Source organism: Equus asinus, chromosome 21 (genome assembly GCF_041296235.1).
Source record: "Equus asinus isolate D_3611 breed Donkey chromosome 21, EquAss-T2T_v2, whole genome shotgun sequence".
NCBI lineage: Eukaryota > Metazoa > Chordata > Mammalia > Perissodactyla > Equidae > Equus > Equus asinus.
Window position 1 is genome coordinate 14,818,286 of NC_091810.1, and position 26,519 is coordinate 14,844,804.

General features: G+C 56.9%; 1 protein-coding gene across 4 annotated transcripts in view; it reads left to right on the plus strand.

The window, feature by feature from the left end:
* SLC6A6 (solute carrier family 6 member 6) overlaps window positions 1-26,519 on the plus strand; it is a 79,681-nt gene that overhangs the window by 22,161 nt on the left and 31,001 nt on the right. For 2 of the 4 annotated variants that reach the window (XM_044755458.2, XM_070493411.1), the window contains exons 2-4: window positions 17,595-17,834; window positions 19,489-19,623; window positions 20,747-20,981. In XM_044755458.2, the coding sequence (XP_044611393.1) occupies window positions 17,606-17,834; window positions 19,489-19,623; window positions 20,747-20,981 (599 nt within the window). In that variant the 5' untranslated portion in view covers window positions 17,595-17,605. Of the gene's footprint in view, window positions 1-7,088; window positions 7,109-8,099; window positions 8,121-17,594; window positions 17,835-19,488; window positions 19,624-20,746; window positions 20,982-26,519 lie in introns of those variants that run through there. The other 2 variants (XM_070493412.1, XM_014838445.3) reach the window with 2 other exon arrangements.

The following is a 26,519-nucleotide window of genomic DNA, read 5'->3' on the forward strand; positions in this document are numbered from 1 at the left end:
GCTCAGAGGAGTCGGGGAGTCGGGGCTGCCCGCGGGGCCGGGAGCCTCCCTCTCGGAAGGCAGCAGGTACGTTTGCAAAGATGCTCTGGGCTGGGAGACAGAAGCCCTGGACCCCGTCCCTTCCCTTCATCCTTCATTGACAGCAGCCGCACCCCTGGACGTTAGCCCCTCACTGTTCTGCGCAGGCTCAATTTAAGTGCTAAAAGCTCTTCCCGGCTTGAGGGGTCAGGATTTAGGCATCGCAGGAGGCACATATTAAATGGGAGAAGGAGCCGTGCGGGACGAGTGGCTAAGTTTGCTCGCTCCTCTTAGGCGGCCCGGTTTCGCCAGTTTGGAGCCTGGGCGCGGACATGGCACCGCTCATCAAGCCATGCTGAGGCAGCGTCCCACATGCCACAACTAGAAGGTCCCACAACTAAAAATATACAACTATCTACGGGGGCACTTTGGGGAGAAAAAGGAAAATAAAATCTTTTTTTTTTTTTAAAAGGAGAGTCCCCATAAAGCACTGAGCACAAAGCCCCGCCAGGTGGGTTGTTTTGGTTGCTGGTGCTCTGTGGCTGAGGCCACCTGTCCTAGGCTTTCAAGATGAATGTGATCTGGGCCCACTCAAGAACCTGCGTTCTAATCCTAGCTGGTTAATGTGCAAAAGGACACCCCTACCTCCGCCAGCCTCAGTTTCCTCCTGTGTCAGGTGAAGAGGGGGACTTCCTAGTGTCAAACGTTGCGGCCAGGAAATGCCCCAGAGCCCAGTGGTGGAGGACCCAGGACTCTGGAGCCCTGCCTCTTCCTGGCTGTGCAACCTTGGTCGAGTCACTCAGCCTCTCTGAGCCTCAGATGGGGTAAGATTCCTCATCTCATAGGGTGGTTGGTGAGAATTGGGTGAAGTACCGCCCCCACGTGCCAGTGCTGACCCAGGCACACACAGGCACTCAGCCCAGGGAGCTGCTGTTTCCCTCTGGATCTGGCTGTATGGTTGGAGGATTTTCCATATGTTTAAGGCATTTTGAGTGTGGTTTTTCTCCTGTCAGGCTCTCTGAAAATGCTATAAAGTCTCATTACCTTTGGGCTGATTATCAGAGAAAAGTGAGTAGCCGTAATCAGTGAAAAGTGATTTAAGGAAGTAAGAAAAATATTTAGCGTGATTTAAAAAGTTACTGTTAGCTAGAATTATGTCCAGGGCCGGGCACATAATGTTAGGGGCAGTTATTCTTGTTTCCAGGATGTAGGAACAGTTGGAATTAGCACGAGGCTTGCTATGACGGTGGTAAACCAGGGTCTTCGTCGTTCGCTGCCGCCTGGGCGGAGGCCGGCGCCCTGCCCTGAGCACGCTGCGATGGATCTGTGACCGCGGGAGGAAGACATGGGCAATGAGCAGCTCACTCCTCTGGGAGACGCGCAGGGGTGGTCAGGGCAGGCTTCCCAGAGGAGGTGCACTTGAGGATGGAGAAGGGCAGGAATGTGCGTTCCAGGGTCCGGAATGGCCTGTAACAATGCACCGTGCTGTGAAAGACAGGGCCCTCCCAGGCGATGGTGCACAGAGATGGTGGGTTCTGTGATCGAGGAACCCTCTCTCTGGCTTCAGCTCTGCTAAGGGACGTTCCTAACGGCAGCGTTTTTCTGGAGAACGCAGTGTCCAGGCACCCAGGCTGTGTTGGAAAGGGCCTTGTGACCTCCTCAGCAGATCCTCTGAGGCCCAGAGCTGAGGGCCTGGGCACCTTCTGTCCTCTCAGGCCTCTGGTGCTCCCCACTCCCCAGTGCCTGGAGTCAAGCCATGCTTGCTTGTCCACCTGTGTCCCCGTCTGCTCGTGGAGGCTCTGTCCCTTAGACAGCCACTCTGGGCTTCAAGCTTGTGAGGTCTGCAACAGCTGCAGTCACCTAGGAAACAGTGTTCAGGGAGTCTGCCCGAGAGAGGCAGCAGGGGACAAATGCCACAGCCCTGCGGGGCTCTGAGTTCTGACCTGAGTGGTCCCACTGGGGGCCTGCTGGGGACAAGGTCTTCCTCAAAGGTGTCCAGCTCGGAGCAGGCCATGGCTCTTCTTGCTGGGGGCGGCTCGCCCCGGCCACCCACCCCAGACCCCCAGTGGGACCCTCTGTTGGCCCCCTCCTCGGCCCCAATCCTGGTAATGGAGCCGCTCAGCCCCCGAGCCGACTGAGGGCAGGTCGCCAGGGGGACGGGCAGGGCCTTCCCTGGGGGTCGAGGCCTTCCCGGGGTCTGCGGTCTGCATTTCCTGGGCCTGAGAAAGGGCTCCCCGTGTAAGTAAGGAGCTGAGCTTGCCTGGTCCCGAGCAGCAGGAGCGGGCGGGAGAGGAGCTGGACATGCAGAGCCCGGAGTGGACACGCTGGAGGCTGAGGCCCTTGCAGCCAGGCCTCAGCTTCCCCACCCGTGACACGGACACACTGGGCCGGCGGGCAGTGCTGAATTTCGTGAGCTAGTCCACATTCCAAAGTCAAATTGGGGTTGAGGAGTGGAGCGGCCCACCCTTGGGCTGGAAAACTTTTTATTTTACTACTGAACCGTGATTTTTAAAAAGTGACCATCTGCTCTCACCGTGACGTTGTGAAAGAAAAAAATTTTTACTACCAAAAACAGTAGGAAGACTGCAGTGTTAGAAGGCCGGGATAACCGTGTTTCAGAAAGGAGCCCTGCCAGCGCCCCCGCAGGCCTGGACTGCGTGCCCTGAGCTTTCCCATTGTGCTGCAGGCTGGGAAGGCTTCATCCCAGGTTGGCACGGGCCTGGCGTGGGACGGCCGTGGCCCAGAAGCTCTTTGGAAGGTTCCGAGAGCAAACCACAATGACCGCTGCTGTCTCGCCTTCCTCCTGGTGGACACTCTCTGAGACTGGCTCCCGTGTGAATAGATGCTCGCCCTCGTGCACGGATCTTCGTCCGCGCCTGGCCCTGTGCCGAGCACTTCACCTGCATCAGTTCCTGTGGTCACTCTCCGCCCTGGGAGGGGATGCCGCTATCAGCCACATTTGACAGCTGTGGAAACTGAGGCACAGCAGGCAGCCCAGGGTCACACAGCAGAGCCGGGACCTGATCCCTGGCAGCCTGACTCCAGAGCTGCCTGGCAAGCCCCCAACCCTTTCAGGCCTCAGTCTGCTTATCTGTAAATTCTGGGCATTGGGGTCCTGGGCTGATCTGTCATTCAGTGATGGCCAGGCAAGGGGTCTCAGGCGCCCAGGGACCTCCAGCCAGGACCTCTGGGGTTTCAAGGCTGCCAGGAGTAGCTGTAGCCATCCTGGGGGACATCAGCGAGGCCACCTTCCTCTCCCGAAGGTTTTCTTCCCAGCTGCCCGGGGGCTCCAGCTGTGACCAGCAAGAAGGAGGGAGACCACTTGGCTGCTCTGCTCCAAGTAGCTGGTCCGCAGTTCCCGCCATGGTCATCGCAGCCGCTCTGCAGCCCCATTTCCCAGCGGTGTTCGCAGCAAAGCCTTTGCTCTCCAGTCCAGACCCCAGCCCCTGGAACTTCTGCCTCCCTGGCTTGGCAGGCGCCTGCCCAAGGAACAGAGGGCACCCACACCTTGTATGGGGAGCTGCAGGCCCTGTTCTGGCTGCCTCCCCCTCCACCTGCGTTCTGCCCTTCCTGAGATGCTCTCCTGACCGCACCCCAAGACTAGGTGGGGGAGGTGACAGGAGGTTTCCACGTCCATGCTCAGATCCCCAGGCCCATGGCACTCACATCATCCCTCAGTCAGCGAGTGTGCCGGGGGGTCTCCAGGGCCCCCTAGTCCCACCCACTGCAGAAGAGGAGAGGCCGTTGGAGCAGAAGGGCAGGGGCAGCCGGGAGGAGGCAGGGGTGTGGGGTGATGCCTGCGTCTCAGACCTGGCTGCCCTGCATTTGAACCCTGGTCCTGGCTCTGAGATGATCTGTAGGGCGCCCAGCGGCCTGGCACACAGGAGATGCCCAGCGGGGCCTTTGCTGTGAGTCGAGGCCATCACTCGTCTTGGGGAGAATGTGTGTCCTTTTGGTCATCATCCTGATGGCGCACACCTTGTCCAGGTGCTGTTCTAAGCAGTCTGTACGTATCAGCTCATCTCGTTGTCAGCAACCCTAAGAGGTGGGTACTGTTACTCTCCCCGTTCTGTATTTGAGGAAACTGAGGCACAGAGAGGCTTAGTTATGGCGTGCCTCTTCTGCTGGGGAGGTTGTCTTTGCAGAGAGAGAGAGGGCTGTGTGTGTGTGTGTCTACCTGTGTGCACTTGTGTGTGTGTGTGTCTACCTGTGTGCACCTGTGTGTGTGTGTGTGTCTACCTGTGTGCACTTGTGTGTGTGTGTCTACCTGTGTGCACGTGTGTGTGTGTGTGTGCGTGTGTGTGGGGAGGGACAGTTAGGACACTGCCCCTCCGAGCTCTTGGGGTCTCCTGGTCAGCTGGTCCAGGCCGCAGCCCAGAGAGGGGCAGGCCTTTCCCTGGTCAGGCAGTGGTCCCTGGCAGGGCTGGGCCTCACCGTGGCCCCTGGGACCTTTCTTGCTGTTGTCCCTTGTGCTTCGGGAGCTGGCATTTTAGGGGCAGGTGTTTCTCCTTTTGGGAAGGCCCCCCGGTTGCCTCCACTTTAGGGAAAAGGCAACCCCCTGTGCTGGGGTGGCAGCCGGGGGTCCCCGAGTCCCAGGCGATATGCCCTTTGCCTCGTCCCTGTCTTTGGAGACACTGAGGCCTGCGCAGTGGACTCTACCGCTTGCCAGGCTTCAGAGCCAGGTCCAGCTTCCTTTGTGCCCTCCTGGGTCGGGGTCTCTGACGCTTGTCGCCCCAGGAACAGACACACCCAACCCCAGTCCCTGCCCCAGAAGCCGCAGGTCGTCCACCTGTCGGCCCTAACCCGTTTCTCTACTCCTTTGTACTTTAGCAAGCAGATGAACGGAGTGTCGACCTTGTCCTGCTTTCAAATCCCGGCTCTGTCACGTGATCACTAGGTAGCCTTGGGCCAGGTCATGTCTTCTCGCTAAGCCTCAGTTTCCTAATCTGTAAAATGGGGGCAAAAGCGCCCCTCCCCCGGGGGTGCTGTAAGGAGCAGTGGCAACCAGGAATAGGAAAACCTCTGGCGAAGTATCAAGTCTGGGCAGATGGGTTGGGCGCTGGACTGACTGCGCTGGCAGAAGTCAAACCCTGGCCCAGCCCCCAGAGGCTCACAGTCGGGCAAGGGAGACCGTCCATGAGCACACACGCGTGCTCACATGCATTATCGTCAGCCAGTAATAGTCTTTTTCATTGGTTGATTTTGCTTTACACTTTACCAAGTGTCTCCAGGTCGTCAGCACCACTGTTTCCACCCTTCCTTGGTTCTGAGATCCGCCTGGGGCACTGGCTTCAGAGCCTTGAAGATTCAGGGTCGGGGGTCTGTGGTGGGCCCAGGCGTCCGCGTGTCCAGCTGGAGTCCCAGGCGATGCTGATGCTCAGGCAGCTGTCTTGGTCGTCCACCAGCTCTGCCCAAGAGCCCAGAGATTCTGCCAGGGCCAGTTTTACAGATACGGGGCCCCCTTTATAGGTGAAGAAACTGAGGTTACCCAAGGAGAACTTTGAACTGTGTCCAGAGCGGCACAGTTCCAAGCGAGAGCCCAGTGCCTGGTGAACAGAGGGTGACACAGGCCAGAGGAGGCAAGGGGAAAGAGCGGGGTGGGCAGGAAGGGCTTCCTGGAGGAGGCAACACTTTGGCCAGGTCTTCAAGGTGGGTGCGGTCCACCTAAACATAAGAGAACCCACAAACAAAGTGCAGGGTTGAATAGCATGCTAGGGAGCAAGGAGGCCCCAGGACTCAAGCAGGACAAGAGGAGAAATAAAGTGGCAGAGATTGGGGACAGGGACAGACAAGTGTAATGAGCCTTGGATTCCGAGTGTGGGGATATTTAGAGATTGTGCAAGCAGCTGGGAGCCACCGATAGTTCTTGAGCTGAAGGCGACATGTCAGGGAGTGGGGGCGGCTAGAAACAAGCTTGGCTAAGCTGGTGGGAGCAGAGTTCAAGGCGCGCCTCTGTGGAGCTTCCAGTGGTTGGGGTGGCCTTGTTTTGAGTTGCTGCCACCCCAACTGCTGCTGCCCACAGTGAGGAGGCAGTGCCGCATCCCCAGCCCTGTGCTCTTGGCAGACGCGGTCGAGGTGCACGGTGGAGGGACAGGGAGGCCGTCTGGGGTTGCCCCGGGGGTGGTCTGCACTCGGAGGAAGACCACGGCTGAGAAACGTCAGTCCTCCCGCGGGCCCCCACCCCTGGAGTGGACTTCAGGACTGAGCTCTTCTAGCTGAGCGGTAGCTGCTCTTAGGCACCATCTTGTGGCCCTGGAAGTGGCCGCTGCTGCCGCCTTAACACCTGCCAACCTGACAGGGTTAGACAGGAGTCCGGTCCACCCAGGTCTGGGGCGGGAGCTTTACTTTCAGCCTCTGCATCACTGTATTCCACTAGCTTGGGGGGGTTGGGAGTGTCCCTGCCCTCCATCACCTCCTTCCGGCCTCAGTTTCCCCTCTGTGAAATGAGTTCCATCCAGCTCTGGTGGTCCATCTGTGAAAGAGGCTGGTATCTCTTGTCGTTGCTCTGCTGTGGGTCTCGGGCCTCAGTTTCCTCACCTAGAAAATGGGCTTGCATTTGCATGTGCCAAAACCTCTAAGGCCCTGTTTTGAGCCTTTGATTTTTGCACAAGATCCAGAAAGATTCCCCTTGGCAAATCTTTAGGGGATCAGGGGAGAATTCACTTCAAAGTCATTTTTGGTAGATGCTCAGGGAACACATTGTTTCATGAAAATTGATTTCCTAAAGATTTGGGGCTCGTCTCAAAAAAAGGCAAAGCCGTGAAGGGTTTTGACCATTTGGGGGGAACTGCTCAGAGGCCAGAAACGCATCCCCTCGCTCCATCACAGGGTGTTTAGGGCCCATCCTGCCTCTGTTGACAGTCCTGCCTATGTCCTAAATGTCTGCCATTGTTCTTTGCTCTGTCCCCCAAATCGAGGAGCCCTCGCAGCTACAAGGTGGAAGGTATTTCCTCCTACACTGGGGTGTCCCCAGAGCCCTGGGCACTGAGTGTTCCATCCGAGCAGTGTTCACCATGCTCAGCCTTGTCCTGGGTGTCAGGAAGCAGGCCTGGGCGACAGAGGAGGAAGCAGACAATTGTAGCAGGGGCTGGTGAGTAGGGGCAGAGGTGGGGTGGCCTGAGGAGCCAAGGGAAGGCACTGGGGGGTCCTTGGGGCCATTGTCCTGGGGAATCGCCCATGGGCTGCTCGGGGAAAGTGTGCCAGGCTCAGGGAACAGCATGAGCCCGTGTATGGGGGCGTGAGGAAGCCCGGGATGAGTGGTTCCGTAGCCCCTGGGGACCTCGGGTGGGCTGCAGATGATGGAAGATGCCTGAAACTTGACTTTCAGGTAAGTGGAGCAGAAGTCCAGGCAACAAGCCCCTTTGGTCTGGGACACGGAGCGCGGGCGGCAGGTGTCGCTAGTCAGTCACACCTCTGTCCTGCTAAATCCCAGGCTGTTCACTCTGCAGGCGCCAGACTCTCCTTGAGCTGAATTTCTGAGTGAGATTGAGGCAATTTTGGATCGAGGAAGGAAGAAGGTCCTTCCTTGTTGAGGAGAAACGTGTTTAAAAGAGAAGCAATGAGAGCAGGGAGCTGTTTACAAACATTCAATGGCCTGGGAGTTCTCATGGCTGGAGATGGGACATGCACCCGTCTTACAGATGGTAACACTGAGGCTGAGAGAGGCGACTTGCTCAGGGCCATACAGCAAGGAGTGCCCTGGCTGGTCTTCATGGAGCTGTGACTTCCGGCAGAGCTCCGGTCGGTGGCAGAGTTGGGGGTGGCTGGGCTCTGAGTGTGGGCCCAGGCGTGCCCTCGGTGCCTTGGGTCGCCTGTCTCTCTCCAGTGTCTGCAGAGTGGAGGAGGGGCTGCCTCTGCTTTTCACAGCCAGCGAGAGGAGGGCAGCTGTAGATTCTCGGGCTTAAAAGGGGAAGTTTGAGGAAATGGAAAGCGAGCCTTTCTTTTTTCTTGTGTCTCTTTTTTTATGGCCTCCAGAAATAATCCTGGGCTCTGCAGAGCCTGCTTCAGGATCAAGGTCGACCCCTCCCCACCCCCACTTCCGGCAAAACCGGCCTGGGGTGGTGGGGACGCTGATGGGGAGAAGAGTGACAGGCCTGTGGCTGGTGAGTCAGGGCCGGGAGGCCAGTTGCCTGCTGACTCACCCGCTGCACGTGAAGACGGGCCCCTGAGCGCCCTGTAGGCGTCATGGCGGCCTCCGCCAGGTCCCGCGTCCACCTCCTCAGCTGAGCTCTGGTCACGGCAGCAGATACTGCAAATCCACCAAGTGGCGTTGGGGTCCGAGTCCCCTCAGACAGACTCCGTGAGGCTTGACCATTCCTGCACCCTCGCCTTCCTGCAGGAGTCCAGGGCCAGCCAGGCTGCGGGCCTGGCCAGGATCGGGTCACAGGCCCTGTTCCTTGAAGCCTGTCTTGTTCGGACACGTGACTCCTGTCCTGAACCTGCAGAAGCACTTTTGTGTTACTTTAACAGAGTGAGCCCCTCTGCCCTGTCATGACATTAGCGCCTCGAGGGCAGGAAGGGGACGCCATCCCCCTGCAGTGGGCCGGGGCCAGCGTGCAGTAGGGCCACAGCTGGCAGGGGACAGCCGGGGCTGGGGGTTCCTCCTCCCGACCAGCCCCAGGTGTGGAAGTGCCTGTTCAGCTCCGAGAGGTGACTTGCGCGGATCAGACAGCATCGAAGCCGCCCCGTTCTCTCCAGACCCACGGGGAGGGGAGGGTCTACGCCCCACGCACTAGAGCGTTTTCTTCTCTGTGTCACTGGTGGTGTGGCCCTTGGCCAAGGGTGTTATGGCCCATCCTTGGCTGGTTCCTCTTTGCAAAAAACAGCAGCCGCCTTCAGCCTGTCCTACAGCAACTCGGGTCACGGGGAGGCTGGGAGGCTCCAGGGTGTCGGGGGTAAGGACTTGAGCTCTGCGGGCCCCTGCTAGAAAGTCCCCACTAACAGCTGCTTACAGGGCAGAGCCCAGCGTGGGCCCTCAGATCCCCTCGCAGAGTGGGGGCGGGGCAGCTGGGCAGGGACAAGCCGGGGCTTTTAGCCAAACAGGTTGAGTCCTCGTTGGGGCTGCACAAAACTCTCCAGGGGCTCCTGCCACCCTTGGGATAAATCCAGGTCCTAAGGCTGGCCTGCAGGATCTGCCTCCGCTGCAGGTCACCCCAGCCTTGTGCCCCCTTGCTCTGTCCCACACCGGCCTTCTCTGTCTTCCTTTACCATGTCCAGGGTGGCCCTGTTCGTACACACTGTTCCCTGCTCTGACATCATTCCCTAGGTGTTTGCCGTGCAGATCTCAGCTTCAATGTGATTGACAGCACAGATCCTGGAGCCTATCCGCTGGGTTGGAAAGTATCCCAGCTGTGTGACTTTGGGCATATGGCTTCACCTCTCTGGGCCTCATTCCTTCATCCAGGCTGCTGAGGGGAATAAATGCGTTGGTATCTGGATGGGCTTGCACAGGGCCTCCCCGGAGCCAGTCCTCAGTGAGCGTCTGCCATGCTGAATGTCACCCCCTCAGAGAGGCCTTGTGGACTCCCCGTGCCCTCGTCCCCTCTGCCTCGTCCTGCTGGGTCGTCTTCTGCATGCTAGCCCGGGTCGTAAACATGTATTCGTGTGTGTGTTTGGTGTCCACCTCCCCTTCCGGAGGGTCAGCTCCTCGGGGCTCACCTCCGTGCCCTCTTCCTGGAGCAGCGCCTGCCCCTCGGGCGTGCTCTCGGTCAGTGTTGCCCACCAGTCACTGCTTGCCAAAGCCGCCCTTGCTGGTTCTACCCCTGGACATCGAGATGCAAAGGGGAAGTACTTGGCCTGTGTGACCCGACAGACCCAGAACTAGACCCAGCGTCCTGACCCCCCGCCGCGGCCCTTCCCGGCTCAGTGGCCTGCTCCGCCGGTGCCTGGGCACCTCTGTTTTGGGCACGGCATGTGCCCAGCTCACGGTCACCTCCAGGGCAGCCCCTGGACATCCTGCCCCTGCAGCCCCGCCTGTCCCCAGGCCCAGCCCTGCCGCACAGGAGCCTGCTCGGCCTCCTCCACCCCCACCCCCGGGATCTGCACATCCTCCTTTTTGTTCCGTCTCTGCTGTCTGCCTGTGGTTCTCCGGGCTTTGGGTCAGGGCCTGCCCCTCCAGGGAGATGAGGAAATATTTGGACTCAGTCTCTAGACCTTTTACCTGCAGACGACTTTGTGAGGGGGAGGACAGGGTGGCTGTCCATTGGGCCCACATCCTCCCCTCCCAGGACTGTTCCCGAGGCCAGTTCTTTGCAAAACCTGTTCACCTTCAGCCACTTTTTCCTTTCCAAACCACAGACCAAGAAATTCGCACTGCTCTGGTAGGTCCCTGCCCAGAGGTCACCTTGGTGGCCAGGGTGCCAGGGTGGCACCAGCGGCATGGAGTCAGGATCTAGGTGTGAATCCTGACCCACCACTCCTGGCTGTGTGACCTGGCCCAGACCTTCCCCTGCTCTGAGCCTCCGCCTCCTGACCTGCGAAGGAGGAGGCTGCGTGAGGCTTGGGGAGAAGCCAACACTTCTGTAGGTTGAAGGCTGAGCATGAGCCACACAAGGTGCTGTCAGCGGGGGTGGGGGGTCTCGGAGGGTAGACCTGAGCTTTCATGGGGTGGCATGTTGCCGTCAGAGCAGGGGAGGGGAGGACCTTGCCCACAGACACTGAAGCCCAGGCAGATAACAAGCCCTGTCCCCAGAGATGTCATGCTGAAAACAATCCCCCAAACAGAATTCACTTTCACTAGGACAGGAATGTTGTTGCTCATTGTTTCATCTTTGTTCTGGGCAAAACAATGCCGGTCTTCCTGGATGACCTCACTGGGGCGAGCCGTTGGGCCTGTGAGGCCAGGCTGGTCAGCATCTCCAGGCAAGCCTGTCCTGCCCTTGGCTGTGGCTGCCTTGGGGGATGTAGGCAATGGTATGACCAAAGAGGGCAGTGGCTCACACCGTGTTAGAAATTGGCAAACGTGTATCTGCATATGTCTCAGATTTCAACATCTCTCGAGAAATGGGAGCATCGAGCCCCAGTGGGCCCATCAGTAGCTGGAGCTGAGGAGAGCTGCCTGGGGCTGGAACTCAGGCTCCCATTTGCCACAGTCCCTGCTCCTCCCTGTGGCCTCCCCACTGTACTCTGTCCTTTGCCCGCCAGGCCCCTGGCGGCCTTTGAACTTGTCATCCTTGAGTTAGCCTGAGTTAGGAACCGATAGCCGAGACAGAAGCATACAGACCACGTGACTCAATCAAGTGATTACATCTTTTTAAGGTGTACCTTTTTATGAAACAAACAAACCAAACCTTTCTCTGATTAATTTCTCCTTTCTTTTCAAAAACAGCTACCTTCGGTAGAGGGTGAAATAGGGTTCCTAACACAACTCGCTTTTTTTTTGGTGCCTAATTGCGAAACGCTTCCTAGGGCCGGTGGCAGACATTGCTAATTGATCCCAGCACTCCTGCTCGCTGAGCCTGTCCCTTGCCTGGCATCTGTGGGGGCCGTGCTAGAAGGAGCCCCTTCAGATCTATCAGAGAAGGCAGGGAGGCCCTCCCTGTGTGCTAGAGGAAGCCTCCAGTCTGTACTGCCATCCGTCCTGCCCGAGTCGATGCCCAGCCCAGCCCGGTGGCCGTGGGCACTGACTGCCCCCCCCAGGTCCCCAGGCTCTGCCCCGTCTCTGTCATGTGGCCCCTCACTTCCCTTTTTGCCCTCATCTACTTCCCTAATTTGTCAGCCCAGCCTAGAGGCGTGCAGCTGGCTTAAAGGCACCAGACCTGATTTCTCTTTGTGACGTTGCTAACGCCAGTGACCCAAAACAGATGAGTGGTTAAGAACATGGGACTTAGAGGCGGAAACCGACCTGGGAGCCACTCAAAGCTCCAGTGGCCTTTGCTTGCTATACGACCTTGGGCAAGTGACCTCACCTCTCCGAGCCTCGTCAGCAAAACCAGGATGGTAATCTTGCCCTTGGAGGACCAGGTTAACTAGGAAAACGCTTGCAAAGCACTTAGCACAGTGATAAATCAGTGTGCATACAGTCAGTGCCCAATAAATGCAGCTTGCTTGCTTTTCCTTTTTTTAAAACACTCAGGATACAATCCTGCCACAGAGTGTAATACAATCCCACATGTGTCAGCTCTTCTCTCCAAGAATAGCTAACATTTATTGATCACTTAGTGTATACCAAGGCCTGGCTGCCCTTCTGACAGGCGTCATCCTATTTAATCCCAATGAAGTCAGGATTATTCTTAGCCTCATTTTTTTAACTAATGAGGAAACTGAGGCACAGAGAGGTTGTTACTCACTCTAGGTCACAGAGCTTAGTCATGGCCTTAGTCAGCCCAGAACACTGGCTCTGGAGTGAATGGGGAGACGAGGAAAGGAGAGGAGGATAGACATCTGCTCTGGAAAGGGCCGGCAAGGGGTCCTGCTGATTCCACAGCAGGCCTGACAGGCAGGGCTGTTGAGGCCTCGGGCCTCCCCACCTGTTAAATGGGTCTGTAATCCAGGTCTCCTCTTGCCCCAGTTCTGGGGTTCCGGGAGCCGCTTGCCTAGCCCTCAGAGGTCTGCTGAGAAGGGGCCACTGTCCCATGAGCCCGGAGATGGAGCTTAGAAGCTGCTGTGTGCTGGGTGCTTTTGGGGTGGGGGTGTATTCCAAAGAGGAGAAGTCCCTACCCTCTTATTTTAAAAACATTGGGGACTCCTGAGGGATTACGTCAGTGACCAGGAGAGATTTAAGTCACCCCCCCAGAGAGAGCCGTGTGGAAAGCTGCCTGTGGTCTTGAGGAGGATGGGGTTCTGCGGGGGAGGCCACGGCAGAGAACACTGGGCTTCGGGGCCGCTTGTCCTGGACGAACAGGAAAGGGCTTGGTTTCCCCAAAGCCTTGGGCTGAGCTGGCAGGGCTGGTAGAGGCAGCGGCAGCAGCAGCAGCAGCAACTGCATCTGCATCTCAGTGCAAGGCCCTGCTGGCTGGCCACTGGGCCCCTGGGGCCAGAGTGGTGGGAGGGCACCGGTGGCAGACACAGCGCCAGGTCCCCAACCCCTCGGGGCTGCCGCTCGCTCTGCACCCCTGAAGTCCTTTCCCCTCTGGCCTCAGCGTCCCCATCTGCAAACAGTACAGAGGCCCCTTCTTTCTGAGTTTTGCTCCGTGCCTTAGGCATCAGGCGGACCACTCAGAACCACCTCCTGTCCACGTGTGTAGCCTCAGGCCACCGTCCACTTCCCTGCTGGAGCCTCAGCTTCCCTCCTCTGTCACCAGTACCCAAAGTCCCTCCACAGTAAGGGTGTTGGAGGAGCACATAGAAACCTGCGTAAAGACAGCTCAGCACAGAATAAGTGCTCACAACTCGTCCTTTTCCACCGAGGGACGCAAAGGAGCATCTTATAAACCTGGGTGTCTGTGGTGCCAGGCTGAGTCTGCCTGCATACGTGCCGGAGTTGACCCGGTGAGCGGCGGGCCAGTCTTCAGGCACAGCTGCTTCTGGCCTCGGCCCCTGCAACAGATGAGGAGAGTTTCAGCTGGGCAAAGAGGGAGCCTTCCTCCTGGAGACTGTCTTAGAGCTGATTCTAATCGCTTGTAGCTGTAATAATCAAAGAGGAAGCTCTTAAAATGGGGAATTGTGTGTCACGGTCGCTACAAAATAACCCTGGGCCCGGCGCCGAGGAAGGCAGCTCTCGGCGGCCGCCAGCATGGCAGCTGGTTGCTGGAAGCCTGTGGAGGGATCTCGCGTCTAAGCGCTTCCTGCACCGTGGGGCCAGCTGTTGCGGGTGATGGGCGAGAATTCCTGGGCCTCGTGGAAGTCTGCAGAGGTGGACAAGGTACTCCAGGGAAGGTGTCGTCAAGACCAGGCTGGAATGGCCGAGGGACAGCTGAGGCAGAGCAGAGGGTTCAGGCACATCATGGCCACTGTCACTACCAGCTTCATGACCTCGGGAGTGTCCCTTGGTCTCTCTGGGCCTTGCTGATTTCACCCTGAGTAGGGCTAAATAAAGCCTTCAATACCCCAAGGTCAGGGAGGACCCGATAATGATTATAGCAGTATTAACATCAATAATACTAGCAGCTTCCACTTAAGGAGTGCTTGTCACGTGCCAAATTCTGTTCTAGGGACTTTCCAGGCACCCCCCTCATTCAGTCCTTACAACATCGCTATGAGATGGGCACAGTTATCCCTGTTTTACAGATAATGACACTGAGGACCAGACAAGTTGAGTAACTTGCCTGAGGTCACCCAGCCAGAAAATGGCTATCTCTCAGCTCCTAGGCCAGGGCTCACTCTCAGAGGCCTTCAGGGGCCAGGCTGCCACCAGAATGCCTGGAGCAGCTGTTCAGGGAACCTGAGCATGAGGAGTGGGATGGACTAAAGTAGTTCTGTGTCCCAAGGAGAAGGGGCCCGCGCTGGGCCCGGTAGGTCGTTGAGGGAGCTTGTTTCTTCTCCCGGGAGTGATGGAGGGCTGGGGGAGGTCTCTGTGACCTGAGAAGCCTTGCCAGGTTTCCTTCAGCGGCTGTGCTGAGAATAGATTGGAGGCATGGGGTGGGCTGAGCCGCAGCAGGGTGGCCCGGGAGGAGGGTGCCACAATGCAGGGCTGGTGGGGCCTAGAGTACCACGGTTGCCATGGCAACAGAGATGTGGGTGGATACCAGGAACGTGGAGGAGGCAGAATCAGTAGGTCTTTCTGCAGTGGATGTCTACAGGTGCAGGGCTGGTCAGGTACCCCAGAGGAGCTTGGAATGATCCCCCTGAGAGGGAGTTGGGGCATCTGCACCTGGGTCTGGCCTCACCCGGGCTTGAGTGAGTCTTGCGTGAGGCCATGGCTGATGGCCTGGCTCAAGGGAGCCAGAGGCAAGGCCTCTAGCTATGTGTCCTCAAAGGGCAAGTGGGCCTGTGACTGCAGCAGCCACAGGTGGGACAGTGACAGTGAGGGGGGAACACATCTCCAGATACACCTTGGGAATGAGGAGTGGGGAGATCCCCACAATACCAGGCACACGACAGGCCCTGACTCTGCCACATTCAACACCCACCCCCATCCTGGCTCAGCATTAGGAGATGGGGTGCTGAGTGTGGAGAGGGGCTGGAGGCCTTATCTGGTAGGAAACCAGAGTCTGGAGCAGAGGGTCTCAGGGAACTTTTTACTCCCTGCCAGTGTTTGTAAAGCGCTAGTGTGGCCCGTGGGTCTGGGGGCCCAGAAGGCAGAGCCAGGGCTCGCATGGCAGTCACAGGGAAGCAGACCCTGGCTCCTGGTGGAGAAGAGCTTTGGCCAGTCCCAACTGCCTATGTAAGCTGAAGCTGGCTACCTCCCTCTCCGCCTGGCTGACCTTGTGAAGTGCCTTCCAGCCCTGCGATCCAGGGAGAGCCCAGAAGGGCAGAGCTAACCCTTCCTGCCGAGGAGGCGCAGGGGTCATTCCCTGAAAAACATCTTCGCGAGGAGGGAGCTGAGTCCCACATCCTCCAATTATGCTCCCATCCAGCCGGCCCACAATGGGCCACTCAGATAACCATCGGGGGCTGCACACATTAATGCTGGAACAATGCTGGCTGCGCGGGCTATTTTTACAGTAGCCATACGCCCGGCTGAACCCCCACGTCGTCCCGAGGGAGCAGGGCAAAGAAAGGCCGTGTGGATGCCGCCGCCAGTCTGCGCTCCAGGAGACAGAGGAAGGGCTCCATGAGCCGCCCACCCGGCGGCTCCAGGAAGCTTTTTCTTGATCTGCTCGCCGACAGATAGCGAAACAATCGGGGTCCCCCACCCGAGCCAGGGAGAGGAGGGGGGTGCGGGGGATCTGGGGTCTGTTGTGCCTCTGCTCCTCAGAGCACAGCCCCTGTGGGCCTGGCTGCTGGGGCCAGGCCAGTGTGTCCCCTCTCCACACCCAGGTCCTCAGGCCTTCCCTGCCTCCTGCACCACCAAGGCTCAGAGGCCGAGCGAGTCGCCCACATCACGCAGTTGGTTTGTACTTAGCACCAGCTGCCTGCAGATTCCACCCTGGGAACCAGCTACCCAGCAGTTCTTTTCTGATGACCTACTGTGTGCCAGGCTCCGGGCACATAGCAGTGGACAAGACAGGTCCTTGTCCCCATGGAGCCTCTATTCTAGTTGAGGAGGAGACCCTTACCAAGGAAGCCAGGATACAAACAAGACGTTTTCAGTAGTGCCAAGCACTTTGACAGGACAGACTCAGACGTCCGCTGGAACCTGGTGGCAGGCTGGCCAAAGTGTGCCCAGGTGACAGGGCTGCATCTGGTCCAGCTATTAGTTACCATAAGGTGTGTGAACCCAACATGGCCCGGCCTCCCAATTTCTCTAGAAACCTTCTAGAGACCTAGGAACCTCGATTTTTCTTGAAACCTGCTATTTCAATGTTGGCCACCAATTTGGATGGTGACGAGAAACAAGTTATGTCCCAGGCTGCTTGGCTATGAGTCGGTCACCTTTGCCATCATCTTTTTTATTCTGTAGATGAGGAAACTGAGGCTCAGGAGGGGTGGTGAGCCCACTAGTTTCGGTTCCCCCAGCTCATCTGTCTTCTGTGGCCCTCCCCCCACAAGGGGGTAAGTCCTCGAACGCGCCCTCCCTCTGGGCCGGACTCATGGTGCTCCTGCCCTCACGGCCAAGCTCCCAGGGAGAGAGAGGACTCAGGGTCCTGGGGAAGCACAGAAAGAGGGCTCTGCCCTGGCTCCTGGCAGAATTCCTCTATGGCGGGGCCCAAGCAGGGCTGGGCCGGGGGAGACATGAGCAGCTCTGAGGGCTTAGAGATTTGACCTCCTCTGGGACCTCCCACTGCTGAACCCAACAGGAGTCAGAGGGCAAGGGGGCCTGGAGGATGTGGACTCACAGCAAGGCAGAGAGCGGCTGGAGTGGGGTGGACAAATGGAGATTGATGGCACTCTTGCATAATGCTCACCGGTGAGAATCATGTTTTCTGTGCTGCAGAGGTGTGACTGTTTAATAAATTGCAAATATACTTCATAAACATCCATTTTTCATACTTTGATGGAAACCCCATTTTCAAATATTGTTTCCATTCCAGCCTGAAACCCCATTTTTCATTTATTTACATTGATCTGTTCTTTAAACAGTTAGAAACGAGCCCCTCCTGTGGGCCGGGCACTGGGCTGAATGAGTGAAATGGGAGCAGTCATTTTCTGTGCAAATCCGAAATCTGGAAATAGCATGTTAATTTCCAGAAACTGCAGGCAGGCTGTTATCTGCAAGGTGCCTTGGAACGGCCTGGGGAGTGTCGTGTTTTGTGAGAGAGGATGCCAGGCCAGGGCGGCTTCGTGCTCATCTGCCTGCAGGTGCAGGACGAGGTATGACATTTGGGGACAACAAACATGGGCCCCCGGTGCCGCTGTCAGCAGGTGCCTGGGGAATGGGACCCGTCCGTTCCTGAATCACGAGGTCCACGGTCGCCTAGAGGGAGCCCTACTCCCTCAGGATGTTGTCAGAGCAGTGGATGGACAGGGCGATGGCAGGGCCCCTGCCGCAGGCCTGGGCGGGTCAGAGCCGGCCCCAGGGTGAGGAGGAGGAGGCTGTGCTGAAGACACGTGGGCTCCCTATGACCTCACGGTGGGCTCTGCTTTGTCCCCCGTAGAAAGCAAGGAGATGGCCACCAAGGAGAAGCTGCAGTGTCTGAAAGACTTCCACAAGGACATCCTGAAGCCGTCGCCAGGGAAGAGCCCGGGCACGCGGCCTGAGGACGAGGCCGAGGGGAAGCCCCCACAGAGGGAGAAGTGGTCCAGCAAGATCGACTTTGTGCTCTCTGTGGCTGGCGGCTTCGTCGGCTTGGGCAACGTCTGGCGTTTCCCATACCTCTGCTACAAAAACGGTGGAGGTGAGCCCACGCTGGGCAGAGAGTGGCAATGGAGGAGAAAGTGGGGCCAGAGCGTGGGTGGCCCCTACCTAGACCTCCCCTGCCTCAGCCTGCCATGCCCCGCCCCCGCCTCAGAGGCAGGGGGTGAGCATGACTGGGGATCAAGTGGTGTCCTGTCAGGGCCTTAGTGTGTTACCTTGAGCAGATCCCTTACCCTCTCTGATCCTCCAGTTTGCCATCTCTGAATAGGGGTGACGAGGCCAGGCCTGCGTCTCCCAAACGTCAGCCCTTCACATGCTCCTTTGTAAATTGCCCATATTTCTGTGCCTCTGACAGTTTCTTACTTTATGTGTTCCCTTCCATTTGTTTTTACTTTACCAGTATCATTTACCATAATGGAAAGGTATCCAGGAAAGAAAAGTACAGTGAAGATATTTTTTTCCCAGTTTTGCTGAGGTATAATTGGCATATAAGACTGTAGTTGTTTCAGGTGTACGACATAAGGATGTAGTATTTGTACATATTGCTAAATGATCACCACTATAAGTCTACTTAACATCTGTCACCTCCCTTAGTTACAAATTTTTTTTCTTCTAATGAGAACTTTTAAGATCTCTCTTAGCAGCTTTCAAATATACGACCCAGTGTTGTTAACTGTGGTCACCGTGCTGTACAGCACATCCCCAGGACTCATTTATCTTATAACCGGAAGTTGTCCCTTGTGACCCCCTTCCCCCATTGGAGGTAGTTTTTCAATGTAAGGTCCCTGTTTGTCTGGTTGGTTGGTTGGTTTGGGTTTCTGGTGTTTGTTTTACCTGCTGAAGCTCTGGGTGGGAATCCTCTCCTGTTGGAGATGTTCTCGACGGGCAGCACACCCTGGCGAGTTGACGAGAACTGGCCGGGGGAGCTGCTTCCTCTCGTGACCACCCCTCATCAGGGGCTTACGTGTCAGCAGAGACGGGCCTGCCGCGTGCCGCCCGAGTTAGGAGAACCACCGCTCGGGACGTCCCGCCTTAGAGCCTGGTTTCTTAACCTTTTGTAGGTGTCAGGCGCCTCTGGGACTCTGATGAGTGCCCTAGACACGCCCCAGAACAAAGCACTCACACATAGACCCAAGTTGCCCACAGTTTCACAGGGTTTATGGACCCGCTGAAGCCATTAGTGGACACCAGGTAGGACCCCTGCCTTGACTCTTTGCCCCTCGCTCCTCCCCTGGCTCCCACCCCAGCTGGAGGTGCCCACCTCTCGCTTCTCATCACTGCACCCTCCCAGCTAGTTCTCCACCTCCTGGCCTGGGTGGGCGTGGGGAAGGGCAGGTGCAGGTGTCAAGGAGAGGTACATTTGAGATGAGTCTTAAGGGCTAACCAGTCCTTACTCAGATGGACAGACATGGGGAAGGCAGGCAGGCAGTCGGCACAGCTTAAATAAAGGCTTGCAGGCGTAAAGCACCTGGTAGATTGGAAGGTGAGAGGGCACCCTGGGAGGTGATGCCAGCCAGACAGATAGGCAGGGCCTGGAGAATTTTCAACCAGGTCCAAGAGTTTGGCCTTTACCCTCTGCATCCCTCACTCGCTCTTTGGGATTCCCCCAGCTGGGAGGGTTGGGCGTGAGCTCCTGCGGCCTCGCCCCACGACAGCCACAGCCTGACCCTCACCCCACTCTGCTCTCTCTACAGGTGCATTTCTCATCCCGTATTTTATTTTCCTGTTTGGGGGCGGCCTGCCTGTGTTTTTCCTGGAGGTAATCATAGGCCAGTACACCTCTGAAGGGGGCATCACCTGCTGGGAAAAGATCTGCCCCTTGTTCTCTGGTGAGTCTGGGACAGAGGTCACCCGGGCCTGGTGTTCATCAATTCAGCCAGTTTTGTGGAGTACCTACTATTTGCCAGGTACATTGGAGCCGGATGTGAGTCACTTGGCACTGTGCCTGACTCTAGGTAGCAGCCAGTATGTTATACACGTGACGCCGCTGCTCACAGTAACTGCTCCACACGTGCCAGCTGTCCCGCCTCTCTGGGTTGTTGGAGGGTCGGTAAGCTGGCAGCTGCTTCGCAGCGCAGTGCAGGAGATGAGCACTCGGGTTCAGGAGCCTGTCTGTCTGGGTTCGAGTCTCACTCCCTCCTCCTGCCAACTCTTGTGATTTGGGGAAAGTGACTTAATCTCTTTGTGCCTCAATTTCCTCATCCATAAAATGGAAATAACATGCTTACTCTGTAGGGTTTCTATGAAGAGAAAATGGCATAGCCATATAAAAGTGCTTTGTGCACATAGTAAGCCCCGAATTAACGGTAGCTTTATTACTATTATAACATTGTGTCCCATGCCTAGTACCGAGTATACACTCATAAGATAATACTGTTGTGATTAAAATTGGCAGGCATGGGAGGATATGTGTGTCTATTCATTCAGTTATCTATATAAATCTATCCATCCATTAATCCTTTTTTCCGTTAAACTAGTTAATAGTTAGACCATCCATCCATCCATTCATACTCATCTACTCATTCATCCATCCATCCATCTACCTAATCTCCCAACCAACCACCATCCCTACATCCATCTAACACATCAAATATCCATCTATCAATCCAGCACCCAAGCCTTCAGCTATCGGACCATCTAACCAACCATCCAACCAACCATCCATCTCTTCATCCATCCGTCAGCTATTCATTTATCTAACCATCCATTCATTGATCTAGCCCTCCTCCATACATCCTTCAATTCATCCAACTCTCCCATTTATCTAACCATCCATTCTTTCACATCACCATCCATCCAATCATCCATTCATCCTGCAAATATTTGCTGCTCACTATTGAAGGGTCCCTTCTGGTCCCAGGCCTAGAGACGCCAGGGCCTTGCAGATGAGTTTGTGGCCATGGTAGGGCTGGCCTCCCTCCTGATGCTCCCCTTGCTTGCTCATCCCTGCAGGCATCGGCTATGCCTCCATCGTGATCGTGTCCCTCCTGAATATATACTACATTGTCATCCTGGCCTGGGCCACATACTACCTGTTCCAGTCCTTCCAGTCGGAGCTGCCCTGGGCGCACTGCAACCACAGCTGGAACACGCCCCAGTGCCTGGAGGACACTTTGCGCAAGAACAAGAGCCTGTGGGACAGCCTCAACACCAGCAACTTCACCTCCCCTGTCACCGAGTTCTGGGAGTAAGGCCGGCCTCACTGAAGGAAGGAGGGGAGGGCGTGGGGTGGGTGCAAAGAGGACAGCCAACTTCCTCATCTCCTCCCCAGGGGAGTGGGAGCAACTATCTTGGGTTCGGTGGAAGGAGGGTACAGATTTGGAGATAAATCCATGCCTTTGGTCTCCGACAGGCCTGGAGTCAAATCCCACATCTACCATTTTACTGACTGTTGGACCTTCAGCCAGTCACTGCCCCTTTCTGAGCCTCAGTTTCTTTAACTGTCAAACGAGGGGAATGAATCGTCCCTACACCCATGGGATCTCTGTAGGCACTGTTTCCCAAAGGCAGGTATATGTACTTATGGTGTCTGAAAATGATGTATATTAGGAAAAAGATAGTGAGCACATCAAAGCTGTTATTGCCCAGAGAAGAACGCACACATGAAGCCGAGGTAGTTACTCAAGTGAAAGGGTGAGTAGACACAGTGAAAATACGTATCAGTTAGCTTTTGCTGTGTAACAACCACCCCAGACTTTAACCAGCGACCATTTATTTGGCTCATGGTTCTGCTGGTGGCAGTTTGGGCTGAGCTTGGCTGGGCAGTTCTTCTGGTCTGTGCTGGGCTCCCTCACGGGTAGCTCAGATGTAGGGCATCAGGGCAGCTCTTCTGGCGGTTGGCTGGCTGGTGGCTGGGGTGCCAGGGGAAACTGGTCCCAATTAGTCCAGCAGGCTAGCCTGGGCTTGTTCATCGTGGCTCAGCATTCCAGAAACAACCAGTGGGAATGCCCCAATTCAGGAGCACTTTTCAAGCCTCTGCTTGCGTCATTTTTGTTAACGTCCCATTGGCCAGAGAAAGCCACGAGACCAACCTAGGTGCAAGAGCTGGGGAAATACGCTCTGTGTCTTTATGAGAAGAGTGGAGAATTAGGGGCATTTTCACAGTGTACCACAGTACAGTCAATAACTACAGGAGTATACACAGAGGACAGACATCAGAAAGGCAGGATATGGAGACCTGAAGGCGGGGAATTCTTAGCTGGCGTACAGGGAAGTCCTTCGAACACAGTGCTTGGGGGCCGACCAAAAATGTATTAGTGCCTCACTTCCCTTCGCTCCGTGAGCTGTCAGATGTGGGGCTCCGCACTTGGGTGCGGCCCCTCAGCCTGGAAAGAACTGAGGGAAGGCCTTGCGTGGGGGCCGAGAGCCAGGGGCGGGGACAGAGTTAAGGAAGGGGGTGGTCCCTCGTCATCACGAGATGATGCCCCCTCTCTTTTGTGTGTGACTTTGCTGTTTCCAGGTGTCCCCCACCTCTCCGAACCTGGCGCAGGAGCAGGCCCGCAGAAGAGGGGGCTGCCCGCTGACTGGCCAGGCTTTAGGGCCAGGGCTGGGACACTGTGGGCGAGCAAGGCTCAGTCGGCCCTCACTCGCGTGGTGCATGTCTCCATCATGACATGCGGGCCTTCCGGGTGTGCTCACGGGTCCCTGGGGCTTGTGGACGTGTTTTCCACTTGTAGACAAAGAGGCATTACAAGCACGTTCATCCTCCTCAGCTTCCCCCTCTGGAGAGCTGAGTTTACAGAGAAAGAAATGCAAGTGCTTCATTCTTTGCTTGAATGGAGCCCGAGGCCACAGCCCTGCTCGTCCTCTGCTGTTCCTGGCACAGCCTCGCCGCCCGGGGCCCACCCCACCCGGGACACTGGCACTCAGCCGGCCACGTGGGTGCCGGCCGGGGCCTTGTTGCCTTGGGCATGGCCTGGCTGCCTGGATTCGAACCCTCGCTCTGCCACTTCTAGCTCAGGCAGGTGCCTTTCCCTCTCTGGGCCTCACTGTCCTCACCTGGACTTCAGGGCACTGTCCTCAGGGTTGTAGAGCCGCCTAAACTGAATGAGATCGTGAATGGCCAGCCCTGAGAACCTATTTATTTGATGTCCTCATAGTGGGTACAACTGCTCCCCTCGGGCATTTGGAACTCAAGTGACACAACCTCCAAAGAGACTGAGAACGGCCCCTTCTCAAATGCCCGTGTGGCCCCCCTGTTGCACAGGGGCTGTCCTCTGCTCCGCTCCCTGCTCTCGGAGGCCCGAGGGCTCTTGAGGAGGAGTTCACAGGAGTGATGAGGTCCTCAGGCTGTCAGTCCTCACCCGTGCCCTCTCCCCTGCCCGTCCCCCAGACTGGGCTCTCCTGGGGGGTCCTGGGTGCCCCCCTTCCGGAACCCCCATTCTGAGTGCCCCAGCTCCCTTTCCTGGCCCAGAAGACATTAACAGTGTTTGTCTTCAGAAGTGTCCTGCCCTGCAGGCACCTGCCCAGGCCCCACACGATGCAGGTGGACTTGCTCAGTCCATGGAGTATGAGCCGCTGGCCTGATGCTCACCTCCTGCTCCAGCCTTCACACCGCCTCCCCCAGCTTCTAGCAGAGCTTTGTGAGTCCATCCAAACACCCACAAAGAACTTGCCTTCTTTCTAGAGCACTAAGGAGGAACAGGGATCACAGAGGGGGAGCCTGGAAAGCAGAGAGGAGCTGTGTGAGCAGAGAGGTTCAGGCCAACGAGCTGGGCTGGGGCCTTAGCTCAGTGCAGCCCTGCAGCCTCCTGCCTTCCAGAGCCTTCCCTTCTCTTGGGCATGAAAGAGAGGGAAGGAGACAGAACTAATGTGGAATCACGGACTCCCATGAGCTTCATGCCGGGGACCCGCCCCTGTCCTTTCATTTCGTCTTTGCAGAGGCCCGTTAAGTAGGGAAAATCTCTCAGAATCATCCCAACTCCTTTCTACCCCGAATCCCACACGCGGTTCACACATCCTCCTGGCTCTCCCTTTCAAGTATGTCCCGAGTCGGGCCACCCTCCCACTTGCCCTGAACCCTCCCCGCTGGAGGCCCCCAGCGTCGCTCTCCCAGACCCCAGCACTGCCTTCCACTGCTCTCCCGGCCCGGGCTTGCATCTCTGCCATCAGCTATGAATCCCAGCGTGTCAGTTCTCAGCTCAGAGCCCTCTCCTGGCTCCTCCCTTCCTACCATCTCTCCCAGCAGAGAAGTAAGTGCTCACTGACTGCCGATTCTTATTAATTCCATGTCTGCATCCACTTGGCTGTGTAGCCTGGAGCAGCAAGTCAGTATGCCTCTCTGGCCTTATTTCCCATCTGCACGTGGAGGGACCAGATGAGCTGGGCTTTAAGGGATGAGTAGGTGCTCACTAGGCTGAAAAGGAGAGAGAAAAGACATTCTGGGCAGAAGGAATGGCCCACACAGGGGCATGGCATTCTGAAAGTACATGAGCATTTGGGAACAGCAAGTTGTTGGTTTGGCTAGAGCACAGGATGCATGAGGCCAGGAGAAGGATTGAGGCCTCGAATGTTAGGCTGAAAATCTGCGCTTTGTTCTCTGGGACGGGGAGCCATAGCAGGCGTACGAGAAGGAGAGAGATGTGATTGAGTGTGTGTCTTCTGGACATTGTTCAAGGAACACACTGGTGGGGAAGGCTGGGACATGTGTTAGGTGCCAACTATACAGAGGGCCTCTGAGGGCTCGGCCATCAGTGAGTTTGGGTTTCCTTTGGGGTCAAACTTAGCTTATCTGATTTCCCCTGAAAATTGCCGCCAGCCCCACAGGGACTTGCTCCGGGGTTTCCCTGGGGGAGCCTTGCTGGGATGTTATGGGGGTGTCACGGGCTGGTACCCTGTTGGGCTGCAGAGCAGTGAGGATCCTCTCAAAGGCTGGTCTCCACTCCCCTGGAGCCAGAGCCCAGCCCCAGCTACTGTTTCCCTTCGCCCCCCTTCCCTGAAGACGCGGCAGCGCTCCTGGGAACCAGTGCTCCAGGGGAGCCAGGACATCTTCCTGGCCCCGGGTGGGGAAGGGCCTTTAGATGGTCCCCGCCAGGCCCTGTCCCGCCCCAGTTTTACAAGGGGAGGTAGCGGAGAGCAGTGGGTGATGCTCTTGTCCCTCAGGGCAGGGAGGCTGACTCTGGCTCCCGCAAGTCCAGCTGATGACCTCGGGGCAGTCACCTTACTTCTCAGACCTCAGAGAGAGCCTGGTCTCAGCGCCTCACAGCCAGCTTGCTCGAGTGTTAAAGAGCTAAAATAAGTGATGTGCTGGGCACAGGGCCTCTGGGTGTGGCTTTCAGTAGGACACTGAGGACTAGAGAGGTTAAGTGACTTGCCCAAGGTCACATAGGCAGCTAGATGTAGCAGAGTTTGCAGCCTGGACCTCTGACACAGGACACCACCTCCAGTGCCTGTGTCCCCACCAGCTGTAAGTCCAGGCAAGTCCACGGTCACAGGTCACATTTGGCCGTGTCTGTGCAACCCCATTCTCCTCTCTTCTCTTGCCCTGGACCCCCCACGCCCACCCCATCTGCAAGGCTAAAGCTCTGTTCTCAGCAGGAGCTGGTGAGACGCCCTTCTCCAGATCCCTGTGAAAGACACCTGCACCCTGGGGACAGTCATTCACGCTGCCTTTATAATTTAACTCTGAGTCACTCTGGGATGGAGAAGCAGAGCTTCTGCCCCGGTCAACCTCATCCCGTTCGTCCCTGCTCTGGGGTCACCTTTGTCCCCAGGGTCGTGCTTCACCTCTGGCCATGAAAGACAGGTGGGGCCAGATCTGGCCAAACGCCCTCCATTAGGCTGGGGCTGTTCCTTCCTCCCTGGTCCCCCAGAGCCCCCGGGAGCTCAGCACGTATCATTAGACTTTATTAGAATCAAAGAAATGAGTCATATTTGCAAACAAGTGCTGCTCAGCCAATCTCGCCCTGCAGCTGCGGGAAGAGGGGGGCGGTGGAGAAAGCCCCGTGCAGCCCTCGGCGCAGGGCGGATGGGCTCTTTATAATTGTTGCCTCCGCCAGTCTCCAGGGAGGAGCCATCGCCAATAAATGGCTGGCCGGCAGTCAAAAGGAAACGATTTGGCCCACTCGGAGGACGTATTTACATCTCTGAGTGCCGGCTGGACGGCAGTGCGGCGGCCGACTCCAAACAGACGTCCAGGCGATTCTTTTTTAGATCCCACCCTGGGATGAATCATTACTATTCTTGGACAGGAATGCAGCTCACCTCTGGGTCCCCTCCCTCTCTGTGCAAGATGCAGGGAGGCCTGGGGTGCTGGGGCCCTCGTGAAGGGCAGTAGAGGACCCGGCACACGGGGAGCTGGTCCCCAGGGTGGCATCGGAACAAAGGAACCAGGCCCATGGTTGATCTTTATCTGGGTAATTTCAGGTGAATTCCCGAACCCCTCTGAGCTTCAGTTTCCCCATCCACCAAATGAGTCTAATTAATTTACTCAACTGATGTCTGTTGAACACCTACTGTGTGCCGGGCCCTGTTCTGGATCCAGCAGTGATCAGGACAGACACAGGCCCTGCCTCCACGGAGATGACATTCTAGTAGGACAGACAGACATTAAGCAGAAAACACAAATAAAATGGTAATATGAACGTGATGATAAGTGATGAAAAGTAAAGCCGGGGCAGGGGGAGGGGAAGGACCAGGGCTGCTCTTTCCATAGGGCGGCCAGGGAGGGCTGCCCTGCTGAAGTGGCATTTGAACAGAGATCTGAAAGGGCAGAGGGGGCATGTCC